The 15,358-nt window shown below is 37.2% G+C and overlaps 1 protein-coding gene across 3 annotated transcripts in view; it reads right to left on the reverse strand.

Annotated features, from left to right (window-relative positions):
- The window catches only part of TENM1 (teneurin transmembrane protein 1), a 557,972-nt gene that overhangs the window by 277,237 nt on the left and 265,377 nt on the right, over nucleotides 1-15,358 (reverse strand). For 2 of the 3 annotated variants that reach the window (XM_059911841.1, XM_059911840.1), the window contains exon 6: nucleotides 7,797-7,949. In XM_059911841.1, coding sequence (XP_059767824.1) covers nucleotides 7,797-7,949 — 153 coding nt within the window. The remainder of the gene's footprint in view (nucleotides 1-7,796; nucleotides 7,950-15,358) is intronic. The other variant, XM_059911842.1, reaches the window with a different exon arrangement.

A 15,358-nucleotide genomic window follows, 5' to 3' on the forward strand; every position in this document is an offset into this window, starting at 1 on the left:
TACAAAGCTACAGTAATCAAAAAGCACAGTACTGACACTAAAACAGACACATCGATCAATGAAATAGAATAGAGAGCCCAGAAATAAAACCCATGCACCTATCGTCAATTAATCTATGACAAAGGAGGCAAGAATATACAATGGAGAAAAGGCAGTCTCTCCAACAAGTGGTACTAGGAAAACTGGACAGACACATGTAAAACAATGAGATCAGAACATTTCCTCACACCATATACAAAAATAAACTCAAAATGGATTAAAGACCTAAATGTAATACCTGAAACCATAAAACTCCTAGAAGAGAACATAGGCAGAACATTCTTTGACATAAATCATAGTAATATCTTTTTGGATCTGTCTCCTAAGGGAAGAGAAATGAAAGCAAAAATAAACAAGTTGGATATAAAAATAAACTCAAAATGGATTAAAGACCTAAATGTAATACCTGAAACCATAAAACTCCTAGAAGAGAACATAGGCAGAACATTCTTTGACATAAATCATAGCAATATTTTTTTGGCTCTGTCTCCTAAGGGAAAGGAAATAAAAGCAAAAATAAACAAGTGGGACCTAATCAAACTTAAAAGCTTTTGCACAGCAAAGGAAACTAGTGACGAAATGAAAAGACTGCCTATTGAATGGAAGAAAATATTTGTAAATGATATGACTAACAACGGGTTAATACCTAAAATATATAAACAGCTCTTACAACTCAATATCAAAGAAAAACAAACAACCCAATCAAAAAATGGGAAAAAGACCTGAACAGACATTTTTCCAAAGAAGATATACAGATGGCTAACAGGCACATGAAAAGATGCTCAACATCGCTAATTACTAGAGAAATGCAAATCAAAACAACAATGAGATCTCACCTCACACCTGTCAGAATGGCTATCATCAAAAAGTCTACAAATAATCAATGCTGGAGTGGATGTGGAGCAAAGGGAATCCTTGTACACTGTTGGTGGGAATGTAAATTGATGCACCCACTGTGGAAAATAGTATGGAGTTTCCTCAAAAAATTAAAAATTAAACCACCATGTGATCCAGCAATCCAACTCCTGGGTATACAAATGGAAAAATGAAAAGATACATGCACCCTAATGTTCATAGCAGCTCTATTTACAATAGCCAAGACATGGAAGGAACCCTAGTGCCCATCAACAGATGACTAGCTTAAGAAGATGTGGTATGTATATACAATGGAATATTACTCAGCCATAATAAAGAATGAAATACTGCAAGCTGCAGCAACACGGATAGGCCTAGAGAATATTATGCTTTGTGAAATAAGTCAGACAAAGACAAATACTGTATGATGTCATTTATATATGGAATCTAAAAAATAATACAAATGAACGTATATGCAAAACAGAAGGAGATTAACAGATGTAAAAAAACTAATGGTTACCAGTGGGGAGAGGGAAGTGGCAAATTAGGGATATGGGGTTAAGAGATACAAGCTACTATGTATAAAATAGATAAGCAACAAAGATATATTGTATAGCACAGGGAGTTATAGCCATTATCTCGTAATAACTTTTAATGGAGTATAATCTGTAAAAATACTGAATCACTATGCTGTACACCTGAAATTAATATAATATTGTAAATCAACTATATTTCAAAAAAAATTTTTTTAAATAGAAAATGCAGAACAGTATGGAGACAGGTGAGAAGATTAAGTATACATCTGAAATTAAGTAGTGATGGCAACCAGAACGTTTTAGAAAATAGATGTTAAGGATACAGCAAGAGAAAATTGATAAAACATGGTGGATATGGTGACTATTTGTATTGGTAGTGGGACTAGAAAGGGTATAACTAAAGATGACTATCCACATGGGGAAGATATGGTAATGTATGTAGTGGGAGAATAAAAGACTTAAAAGGAATTACAAGGACAATAAAATATCAATAAAAAAAAACCAGTGCAGAAAATGACAAAAAAAAAAGTATTCTTAGGGAAGGGATGTGACTATTAGCATTGAGATCTTTAATCAAGACAGCTGTTACTTAAACAACTGGCCTTGAGAAAAGAATTTTTTAAAAAACTAAGACCCAAAAATGGGTGCTGAGATAACAGTAAAGAGATTGGATCCTAATCTCAGCTCTGCCTGTAGTTATGTCTATTATGCAAGGTAAGTCACTTAACCTTCTTGTGTTCTCCTTTTCAACTGTAAAACAAGGGTAACAATAGCTGCTACAGCATAAAACTGTTATGTGGATAAAAGACATTATTCTGAAACTGTAAATGCTCTCTAAGTGCATATGATTATTGTTATATACATGTCAAAAACCGAAACTTATACTGCAGAAAACTGGGAATTAATTATTTGAATTACAACAGAATTCTCTGCAAGTACTTTAAATGGGAAAACGCGGTTTACAAATTTTACAGACACACATTTCAACCACTTCCCAGGAGTATATCCCCTTTTGCAAAAACAGGGCAACTTTTACTTGGAATGGCTAATTGTTCTTTGTTAACTGCATTATTCGAATTCACTGATCCATACTGTATACAGCTAGAAGGGACCTTAGACATAAGCTAGCCCTACTGAGCATCACCCCGTCTTTGTCAAAGCCTTAGCAGCTGGGAAGAGAATGGAGGAAAAGAAAGGCAAGGGTAAGGAAAAGAGAGGGGTGCCAGGAGTCTGCTCCCCTCCCTCACATTATCTGGAGAAAGGTGGCTCTTATCTGCTATATATTTCTAATTGCTAGGTAAGATTTCATTTGCAAAAAGTGTTTCACTTCCCATGACCTCTCCCCCACAAAGGGTTGCAAGCTGAAGGGGAGCAGAATTTGCCACCCCAAAATATGCCTCTTTGGCGTAAGGATTATCTTGAGCTGATTATTTTTACGAAACAGCAGACATAGGAAAAGATCTGAAAAGTGAATAGGAGTTACCCTTTAGCAAGAGACCCTTTAGCAAGTTAAAAATTACAAGTTAAAAGTTACCCTTTGCAAGATTTATAAGGGAAACCTCCATTTGTAAGGGTGTCTCCCCCTCTCTACCAGGAAGAGAAGGATAACTCTAAATCTTTAGAAACTCTGATCAAAGGAGAAGGAAATGACTTAAATCTGCATAACACCCATACTCCATTTACTGTGCTTTTCCTGATACCCTCCCTTAACTGACTCCCCTCACATCTTTTGTTTTCAGATGAGATGGTATCTAAGGTGGTGGCTTGGGTCATTTCGGGGAGGTGCTCAGTTTTCCTGGGTATCTCCCATGAATACAGGAGGTGCACATGTTATTTAACTTGCTTGTTTTTCTCCTATTTATCTTTCTTTTTATTACAAGGGGGTCTCAGCCAAGAACCTGAAGGGTAAAGGGAAAATTATTTTTCCTTCCCTGCAAAGCCAACTCCCTTTTTTTTCAGAGGAGAAACTGGAGCCCAGACAGGTGAAGCTATAGTCACAGTTTGGTCCTGGCTGAAGCATCTTCACGACAGGCTATAAATTGTGTCATATCAATCAGCTATACGTTGTTTACATGGTCGTATATTCAGCAGACATTGACTAGAAAATGTCTTTTTTTTCCTTCAACTTTGCGGAGATAGATTTTGTAGGATGAACTTAAAAGAAGTGTCACTTCCTCCCAAGGCCAGCCTTTTGCAAAAATTGTAAAGGAGATAAAAGTTGTCTTTAGTGTCCTTTAGCTTTCTGTCTCTCCGCCCACCCTTTTTGTTCCTGGGCATCCAACCTGCAGGAATTCAGTACCCTCATCTACCCAATAAACTTCTTCTTCATTCAGATTGTTAGTGACAATGTTGGATTTTACCTGAGCCCTATGCCCCTGGAAAACAGAGCTGGTTAAGAGATTACCCCAACCTTTTGCTTTCAGATATCCTTCCACCCTTTTATGATTTAGGAAGTGGCTTACCACAAAACAAACAAATAAATAAACAAAAATAACCAAACTGAAAAGCCTTTTCCCTATGACTTATTAGAGAAGGCTCTCTGTCCATTCTTTCTCAGGACTCCCATAAGAATTGCACATGACTCCTTTGTTTACCTGTGACAAGGCCAAACACAGACCTTTCCCCTTTTGCTGCAACCTGCTGAAAAAGCAGATACAGACCCTCCAATTTCCCGTTCTTTCATAAATAATTATTGGAGTTTAGAACTGTTTGTTCCCCTTCAACTAGCTAGACACAGAGAAAACATTTCCTGTTCATCTGACTCACTGAGATTTGCCCTGAGTACAAAACAATTCCAACTGTAAATCATCCCGCTTGTAGCTCATGTACTCCTCCTATAAAAGCCTTAGGCAAAACTGATCTTTGAACCTGGGGTGCTCTCCCTATTGCAATAGCCTGAATAAAATTAATCTTCTTACCAGCTCAGTTTCTGTCTTTGATTCCCCCTTAGAAAACCTCTTTAGGAATTTACATGTTTAGATTGTGTTACATTATTACAATAACAGATGAGAAAACAGAAGAGGTGGAACCAGGAGTCCTTGGTTCTAGTCCCAGTTCTCTGTGTGTTCTTGACCCCTCTGGACCTCAGTTTCTTCATCTTTAAATAATGATATTGGATTTGATCATCTTTAAGATTTTAACATTCTACACTGGTTGATAAATTACACTGTAATTATTTTCAGTTCAATTTATGGACCTTACATGACTCAGGTCTAGGAACAAGTCTTTCATTTGTTCATATCCCCTGCTCTGTTTAAACCAGCTGTTACATAATATTTACAAGTTAAAGAGAAAGAGTGAGTTATGACTAGTTCATAAGCTTCTAAGGTAGTAGGGCCTGTTTTAGTACAATACTTTCAATTCTACATTAGTGAACAATTGATAACTGATTTTTCTGGTAGATTCTGACATATGGTTGTGACTTATGTCTTCTTTTTGAAATTAAATTTAAATTATTCAAATAAATTTTAAAAAGAAAATTTTAGCAGACTAAATATATATAAGCAAATATTCTTTTTTTCTTTCATTTTGAAAATTAAGTGGTAAGAAAATTCTTTAATCTCCTAATGAGAAGCAGATACATATAGCTACTGTTAATGGGGAACCAATTCCAGTAGAATTTGATTATTTTTAAAGTGCCATTCTACTTATCCATGCCTTTGATGATGAAAGTGATGATAATTTAAAAAATAATAGATGTTAAATTGGTAAGTAAAGAGAAATCAAACTTTAAAGAGAGAAAACATCTAAATCCTAAGGAGGCCATCATTCATAAAAAAGTTGATGTCAGTTTGAAAGCAGGATCTATAGTATCTAATAGGATGCCAATACAAGGTAATTTTCCAATCATCTGACCCAATAATAATTATTTTGCTAAATTAAACAATGTGCTTGGCACTGTGCTATATGCTTTACATCTATTGTCTCACTTACTCCTTACAACCACTCTATGCGACAGGTACTATATTATCATCCGTATGTTGCAGGTGAGGACACTGGTTCAGCAAGGCTGTGTCAATTAACTGCCTGAGGTTGGAGTGCCAGCAAATGACAAAGTCAGTATTCAAAGCCAAACCTGACTCCAGAGTCCAGCCTCTTAACTACAGTGCTACACTGTTCAACCCTCTAGGAGAGTAAAGAAAACAGTATAAAAAGAACTACCTGGTTTTCGAGTTTAGAACTGTATTTATGGGGTTGTGTGATGTCTAGAAAATTGTAAAAGGATACAGGTGACCATTTGAAAATATCCTTATAGTATATTACATCTTCTGCAAGGTTTGGTTTAGTATACACAGGACTTTATAAAAGAGGAGCTATGTTTTTACTTGGTTAGTAATACACAGTAAAGACCTAATATAACAGAACTATGATGTGCAGCTATTGTTAACGTTTTGTCCAGACTTCCATAAAAAGTCAGTTTAAGATAACAATTTGGTATATATGGCACCAACCTTTAATGATTTTTCTTAATAAAGAAATTGGTTTGGCCTGCTTGTTGTTGTAATTGAGCAGAAACTTAAAAAGTTTCCATTTATGAAACTTGTCACAACACATTAAAATACAGAATTTACCTAAAATCTATCATGAATAGACACTGGGGCTTTGTTTTCAGGGTGTAAAATGTCTTTTGTGGTTCTCATATATGTTTCATGTGTGGATTTCAGTATAATGCAGAAGTTAAGAGACAAGTCTCTGGAATCAGACCACAAGTTTCTAGCTCTGTGACCTTGGGCAAATGACTTAAACTCTCTGTGCTTCTATTTCTCATTTGGAAAATGAAGACCATAGCATTACTTTCATGATATAAAGACATGTTTAGTGTCTGGAGTAACTCTTGGCACATGGTAACTGTTTAATACAATTTAGTCATCATCATCAAACTATTTTTTGGAAAGGAATTCTAGAAATCTGAATTAGAATAAAAAAAATGAATATGCTCTGATGACAACTATGTGATGACCTTCTGCTGTCTTGTATGCTTCATTTTCATCAAACAGATAATTCATGATTTTCAGTGTGACTGGCAAAAAAAATCCCTAAGCATATGATATCAAATGGTGGCTCTTGTACTTGCAGATATAAAGGAATCAAATAGCAGGAGGGAAGGTAAGGGAGAAAATGTCCAAGTCCAAGTGTATTCAGACCCTTTCCTCTGCCATTTCTGACCCCTGCACTACCCCCAGCCCCTCTCAGCAGCAACGATGAAATTGCTGGGAAAGTTCAGCCCAGGCTAGAAACAGTAATTCTAAAGGACATAAAGCAAACTGCACTGTGAATTGAAAACTGGAATAAACCATAATGTTTTCCTGAACCCTAAGCATTAATTTTTACTGAAGCATAGACCAAAGCAAAGTTCCTTTTTCAAAAGCAAACAAAAATAAAACGAAACAAAACCCACAAATAACTCCCCAGAAGGAACTAAAAACACAAGGGTAGTAATCTAAACAACTATAAAAATCTCTTATTTTCAACTAATGAACCAAAACTGATTTTCCACCTCTATAAAATTATAAGCTTCTTAATTTAAGGGTAGGGTTTGGGTCATTCATTCACTCATCTGTTTATATTTAATCTAAAAATATGTAGGATAGTACTGGCTATACGTTTTGTTTTCAATTTCTACTTTTTGAATTGACATTCCGATATTTTACATGGCTCGAGGCCCTCTGTACTGTATCTTATATCAAGAGAAATCACAATACAAATTTTCAGTTATTTTCAATATTAAGACTAAGATCATTCAACATGAATAAAATGTTGGGACTGCTGGTACAGTACTGTGACATTTATTGTAAATGTCAGGTAGTTCAAGCTTATGTTGGTTAAATTTAACAATTCAGTACTCAAAGTGCTTTTTTCTTTTCCCCAACTAGGAAGAATTCATGTTTCCCAACTAGGAAAAAAATTCATATTCCCCCACTTTGACATAAACATTCGCCCTTGTAGTACACATAGAAGGCATTTTCTTATTATAAACAGAAGAAATTTCCATATACCCTTTGTAAAGTGTTATATATAAATGCTGGGCTTGGACACAAAGAACTTAATCAAAATCCCACGTTGCTTCAGGGTACCTATATGCGAAATGCAATTTCCATTGTATTGAAACCTCCATCCTGTAAATATTTATCTATTTTCAAAATTGCCAACATATTTGAAAAGTTTAATTGGTTTATATTCAAGGCACTAGAGAAAGGAAAATCTGCTTTCACAAGACATTTACATGTATTTATTCTGTCCACGTAGAGTATTTCTTTCGAGTGATCATGAAATTTAATGTGAAGTGAAACCATCCCAGGTTTGGTTCTAATGACTAAATTAGAAGAAAAGTAATCAATAATCAATCAATCACTTTGATCACTGTACCTTTTTTCTCTGATTTATCGGAAACTTTTCCTCCAATTGGAGAGTAAGTGGTATCCATGGATTCAGTCCCTCTGTTCCCCTTGCTAACTCCATTTTCATAGAGCTGTCCTTCAGCTGGTTGCAACTGCCAAGTCAGGCCGAACAAATGTACTGCTGCAAGAAAACAAGCCACACATGAACTTATTCCAGACTTGCCAAAAAGGTCTCTAAACCAGCTGTCCCTTTCCACCCAAAAATGCCATGACTGGTTTTCTTTCAGTTAGGCCAAGCAACCTGGAGTTGATACCCACATCACACAGGTAGCGACTTTCCCAAACAGTGCTTAAAATTTTGAGGCTGAAGCTATCCCAGTGATAGCAAAAATTTAAATTTTGGTTAAGCAATTACAGTGGGATTGGACTCTGCTCCTCAGTGCTGTGACCCCTTCCTCTTCCATTTCCCTTAGTCGTGTAACTCTAGTTTGCACATGGAAACCGCAGAGTAATGGTGGACAGGCTATCACGAGAACATGAGAGACCTTCTCTATGGCCCTCGTTCAGTTCAATTCGGCAAATATTTCCTGAGTGCCTAGTATGCATAAGGTCCTATGATAGCTACTGCAGATGTTAACATCTAGATGCCTATTATGGTAGGAGCTGGAAGTAATACAAGTATAAAATAATGATAATACACAGAATAATTGAGGTAATACAGGTTCAAATTGCTATCATCGGGCTTCCCTGGTGGCGCAGTGGTTGAGAATCTGCCTGCCAATGCAGAGCACACGGGTTCGATCCCTGGTCCGGGAAGATCCCACATGCTGCGGAGCAACTAAGCCCATACGCCACAACTACTGAGCCTGCGCTGTACAGCCCGCGAGCCACAGCTACTGAAGCCCGTGTGCCTAGAGCCTGTGCTCCACAACAAGAGAAGCCACCGCAGTGAGAAGCCTCCGCACCGCAACGAAGAGTAGCCCCTGCTCGCCGCAACTAGAGAAAGCCTGCGTGCAGCAACGAAGACCCAACGCAGCCAAAAATAAATAAATAAATAAATAAATTTATTTTTAAAAAATTGCTATCGTAGGATTAAAAAATACTCAGTGTTGATCAGCATGCAGGAAAATGGACACTCTCATACACTTTATTTTTTAAGTCAATCTTTTTTAAAAAAATTTATTTATTTTATTTATTTATTTTTGGCTGTGTTGGGTCTTTGTTGCTGCACGGGGGCTTTTTCTAGTTGCGGTGAGCGGGGGCTACTCTTAGTTGCGGTGTGTGGGCTTCTCACTGCGGTGGCTTCTCTTGTTGCGGAGCACAGGCTCTAGGCGCCCAGGCTTCAGTAGTTGTGGTGCGCAGGCTCAGTAGTTGTGGATCGGGGGCTCTAGAGTGCAGGCTCAGTAGTTGTGGTGCACGGGCTTAGTTGCTCCACGGCATGTGGGATCTTCCCGGACCAGGGATCGAACCCGTGTCCCCTGAATTGGCAGGCGGATTCTTAACCACTGTGCCACCAGGGAAGCCCTCTCATACACTCTTGATGCGAGTATACAAAACCAGTCACCTTTTGGAGGGTAATGTGGCACCATTTATTAAGAAAACTTGAAGTTTGGCTTAATCTTTTAGCAAACAATTCAATTTCTATGAATTAGCTATGAATGTGTACCAAACTACAAGTCTATCCATTGTAACATTTAAAAACTAGTAGAAAGTTATGATCAATCTAAATATTCATCAAAAGGAGATTAATTAAATAACTGATGATATTATAAATAATACAAGATTAAGCAGTTATTAAATCTTGTTGCAGAAGACTATGTAATGGCATGGGAAATATTTATGATACATCAAATGAAAAACATCAGTCTACTAAACAGTATGAATAGTATGATCTATATTGTGTGTGTGTGTGTGTGTGTGTGTGTGTGTGTGTGTGCGCGCGTGCATATGTTGTTGTGTGGAGAGAGAAAGGGCTGGGAGGATGTATTGCAACATAGTAACAGTATGCGGGGTTTATGGAGGATTTTAATTTTCTTCTTTATGATTTCTGTATTGCCTATATTTTTTACAATGAACATGTGTGATGTTTGCCATCTGGGGAAAAAAGAAATTTTTGTTTTAAAAGAAATGGTTTAAAGGAACAATAGATTAAAATTGGCTTGGTTGATCAGGGATGATTTAATGAAGGAAGTAGGATTAGAGATAGACCTTGAAGGATATGTGGGGCAGGTGTCAACAATGGGTGGGGTGAGGGGGCAGGCTGAACAAAATATGACTTTGTAAAGCACAGGATGTATTTGAGGCAAAGGAAATTGATGGGGTTGGTTGGAGTTTAGCTATGTATAGAAGTTAGTGGAAGTTAAGCCTGGAAGGGTAGATAAGGGCCATATTGTGGAGGACACTGAATGCCACACTTAGGTATTTGGATTCAATTTACTGGGCAACAGGGAGGCACTGCTATTTTCTGAGCAGATGAGGGATATGATCAGTTTTCTTTAGGAAGATTAATTTAATAGCAATGAGGAGCATTGACGGTTTCTAGGCAAATAAATGATATCATCAGAGCACCCTTTGTAGAAAGATAAATCCAGTAGTAGTGTGGAGAAGGATGGATTGGAGGCCTAAAGATGTGGCAAGAACACAAATTGGGATGGCGTTGCAATAATCTAGGTGAAAAATGATGAGTGTCTCATTTAGGGCCATGGCTGTGAGAATGCCGAGAAGGCGATTCCTTAAGGAGAAATCGCATAAATGTCATTTCAGGATTTGGCAACAAGCTCTGTGTATGAGTGGGTGGGTGTGTGCTTGCACGCTTGTGTATGTGTGTAGGTGTGCTGGGGATGGGCATAGGAAAGAGTGACAGAAAGGGAGGAATCCAAAATGGTTAAGGTTTTGAGGCTGATAACTGAAAGCACTGTGGAACCATTAACAGAGTTAGGGAATCCGCACTTAGCTCAGCACTAGCTACAAATAGTTGGTGCTGGATATGTGTTTGTTGAATGCTTACTAGTTGGTTTGGGGAAGGGTGAGGTGATGGGAGGAATACAATGAATTAATATTTGGAGATTCCAGGTTCCAGGGACTGATGGGCTATCTAGATAGTCATGTCAGACACAGGAGTTTGAAGTTCTGGAGAAATATTAGGTCTAGGACAAGACTAGAATCACACATGCACATAAGCAACAGTTGAAGTGAGAGCAAATGAGATTACTGAGTGGAGAATGTTAGGAGAAAACAGTGCCTAGGACAGAAGCTGGGGACATCCTTTTATTTGTTTTCTTACTGCAATTTTCAAATCAACCAAATCTTACCAAAAGGCAAAAAAAAAAAAAAAAAAAAGTGTATCTGTTCATAAGCCATCTCATATTTTTCTTTATGTTCCTAGGCAGACTGAAAGGGGCTAACTTATATGTCTAACACAAATACATAGCATATGAATTAGCAACCGAGAACAGGAAAGCTAGCCAGATAGCCTATTTAAAAATCATTCATCCACTTTTAGTTGAGCTAAAGAGATTTCTAACACCTACCTTCTAATTTATCCGTAAAACTTTTAAGCATTTAATTGGTTTCTACCCTTTTCTTTGGATTAAGGCCAGTACTGCCTGATGAATTTCTCTTGCAATTACTGGAAACAACTGAAACTCAAATGATGCTGGTTCTGAGTAAGGTACAGTATGGCATGCTAATAGAGCTATATTAGGGACATCCCTGAGATTTCCTTGCCAAAAGACTCAAAGTACAGTTGGTTTAACATCCTCGCTCCAATTAAAGGTATTTATCAGCTTTATAGAAAATTCAGTCTACTCAGTCCCCTAATTATTTGAATATGATGGATATTAGAAACTATATTGAAAATGTGTTTGACTTTCTTGGTTCAGTTACTTTTTTGAAATTAGATGGGCCATAAGGAACAAAAGGCATAGTAGTTCTCATTTTGCAGATCAAGGGGGCTATTTAATATACTTTATTTAAGTTAAGCCAGTTTCCTGACGGCACTTAACAATGAGAGAGAAAATACATGTGCTGAGAATCACTTCAAAATAATAAAATAAGGTTTAATTTTTCACCATCAAATGAAATGGACTGCTTCTAGCCAATCATGACAGATAAAGAGGTATGCACGATTAGTCAAATACTTTTTGAGGGTGGTAAAGCTTTATAATTTTTTGAGTTTACTTATGCCTTTTCTAGGCAATGAGCTGTTTGTAATGTACCCATTTTTTTTGTGATGTACCTATGTATGAATAAATAATGAAAATTACTTGCTACAGACTATGGGTACTATAGCAAGGCTATGGGTCTCTTCTCTCCTCCAAACTGAACTTCCATATACTGAGTTGTGAAAGGAAATCAAAGAGTGCATTTATGTGCAGGGTAGACTGAGGTAACTAAATAACTCCAGTTTTTGAGTTCTGTTAGAAATAAATAATACTTTGTTCACACTAAGACCAATACATAAAACTATGTTGAACTTTGGGATATACCAACACACCACTAGAAAGATATGGCAATATTTCTATTATGGGGATGTATTTATTGATTCATTCAACAAGTATTTTCAAAGCATATGCCGAGCACACAGGGAATGTCGGGGATACAGGAAAAGGTAATAAACAGCCAGGACTGCAAAGGTATTGGCTGACCAATATGGATGTTGGATGTAAACAACCAATATATCCTGACCAGGACCTACTGGCTGCATATCAGCCTTGGATACACAATGAGGAAGATACAGAGTCCTTACCTTCTAGTAGATCACCATTCAGATCTATGCTATGTATTTATAGCCACACTTTAAGCAAGTCCCCTAAACCCAAGTATAAACATTATGAGCCCACTGGTTAGAAATAAGGGTACAACTGGTAATGAACAAACAGGGCAGTGTTAAGTTATATTCATATATTGATTCAACAAGTATTTCTTGAGTGCCTACTTTGTGCCAGGCACTGTTTTCCTAAGTTTACAGCAGTGAATTAAAAAAAAATCTCTACCCTCCCAGAACTCATGTAAGAGGGTTGTAAGTTAAGAGAGGCAGACAATGAATAAATATATGATGTGATATAATATGGCTATATAGAAACAAAGAAACAAAGAAGTGAAATAATGTCCAGTAGTTACAAATGCTATAAAGGAAAAAAATAAGTCCAAGTAGTCAGGGAAGGTCTCTTGGAGTAGGTAATATTTGAACCAACATTTGAATGAAGTGAAGCCATATGAATATCTAGTTGAAAAACCTCCTAGGAAGAAGGAACAGCAATTACAGAAAACCCTGAAGTCTTGTACGGAATATGTGAAGAACACTAAGGAGCTCAGTGTGGCCAGAGCTCAGTTAGGAAAGAGAAGAGTGGTAGGAAAACTCAAAAACAGGATTGGAACCATAATCCTCTTATCTCTGTGCTCTAACCAACTTCACAAACTGGTCACCAATAAACTACAAGTGAATAGAAAGTAATGAAACTAAAATCACACATGCCCCAACATATACCTACAAATGAGCACTACTGGTTATAGTAGGTCTAATATAACTACTCCTGACCCCAAACAAAGTCAAAGTTCTTTTTCCTTAAGACATATGTAAAAATATACATACTCAATGAGCAAGGTTGGACACTAGCCAGATCTCTCAGGAAGTACCAGTTCCGTTACTTGCACTTCACTAAAATTCAATGGCCGGACAGAATGTGTCTGCCTATTCAGATATTCCAGGAGTAATGTCTTTTCAGCTGATTAAGAATGGCAGTCCCTAATGCTCTCCGCACAAATGTTCCTTAGTGCTGAGTCCTGTAGATTTTATAATTCCTCTCCTTCTTGTTTTATCCAATTGCAAAGAGCTATGCTCTGAAATTATAAATTTATTACAAAGTTAAGGTAACAAATGGAGTATCTCGCTGTCCCCAGTTGTCAAACTCAATCAAGCATCTTGGATCTCAAGGCAGCCTGACTTCATGAGAAGAAGCTCTTCTTAACTTGCATATTTCTATAGGCTGGAGACTCCAAGCCTCTCTGCAGTTATTTTTCTGTACTCTCTGTTAGGATGTTGGTCTTTGTTTCTCTTAAGTAAGACTGATGGTCTCTGGTAATGTTTATAATTGATAATGCTTCCCCATTCCATGCCCCTTCAAAAGGCAAATATTCACTTATAAGGGAGAGACTGCAGAAGTGCTTCAGAAGTAGATGTAGGAAATACATGCTGAATGACCTAGGTCTGTACTGTCTAATATGGCAGCCACTCACCACATGTGTCTATCAAGCATTTGAAATGTGGTTAGTCAAAGTCGAAGACTTCGTATGAAAGTAAGAATGTAAATTATCCAATTAATAATTTTTATATTGATTACATGTTGAAGTGTTAATATTTTGGATATGTATTTCATTAAATTAAAAATCTATTTAAATTAACTCCACCTGCTTCTTATTACGTTTTTAATGTGGCAACTATAAAATTTAAAATTATATATGTGGTGTGGGTTGTATTTCTATTGGACAGTACTGATCTTGACTATCGAGAACATTTCACAAAGAGATATGGTGTTTCTCTTTTAGCACCTCGTTATAGAACCCACCATGCTATGCTGAAGATACCTATTTATATGAATGCCTCATCATTTTAAGCACTGAAAGGGCAGATACCATGTCTTCTTCATCTTTTTGCCCCTGGTACCTAACTCAGCACCTGGTAGTCAAGAAGTACTCTTGCTTATACACTGCTGACAGGACTGTAAAGTGGTAAATGGGCTTTGGAAAGCAATTTTATGATTGCTATTGATTGTCTATCAAAATTTAAATTGGGAATGTTCCTTGACCAAGGAATTCTACTTCTAGGAATGTGCACTAAAGAAATAATCACATACAGGCATGCCTTGCTTTACTTCATTTCACTTTATTATGCTTCCCAGCTATTGTATTTTTTACTAATTGAAGGTTTGTGCCCACCCTGTGTCCAGTAAGTCTATCAACACCATTTTTCCAACAGCATTTGCTCACTTTGTGTCTCTGTGTCACATTTTTGTAATTCTCACAATATTTCAAACTTTTTCATGCTTATTATATTTGCTGTGGTGATCTGTGATCAGTGATCTTTGATGTTACTACCTTAATTGCTTTGGGATGCCATGAACCGTGCCCATATAAGACAGCAAACTTAATCGATAAATGTTGTGTATGTTCTGACTGCTCCATTGGCCATTCCCCCATCTCTCTTCCTCTCCTCCGGCCTCCCTATTTCCTGAGACACAGCAATATTGAAACTGGACCAGTTAACCCTACAAAGTCCTCTGGGTGTCCAAGTGAAAGGAAGAGTCACATGTCGCTCACTTTAAATTAAAAGCTAGAAATGATTAAGGTTAGCAAGGAAGGCATGTTGAAGGCTGAGATAGGCCTTTTGTGCCAGTTAGCCAAGTTGTGAATGCAAAGGAAAAGTTCTTAAAGGAAATTAAAAGTGCTACTCCAGTGAACACGTGAATGATAAGAAAGCAAAACTGCCTTATTGCTGATTTGGAGAAAGTCTTAGTGGTCTGGATAGAAGATCAAACCAGCCGCAATATTCCCTTAAGCCAAACCCTGCTCCAGAGCAAGCCCTCCCCCTTT

Source organism: Balaenoptera ricei, chromosome X (assembly GCF_028023285.1).
Source record: "Balaenoptera ricei isolate mBalRic1 chromosome X, mBalRic1.hap2, whole genome shotgun sequence".
Classification (NCBI taxonomy): Eukaryota; Metazoa; Chordata; class Mammalia; order Artiodactyla; family Balaenopteridae; genus Balaenoptera; species Balaenoptera ricei.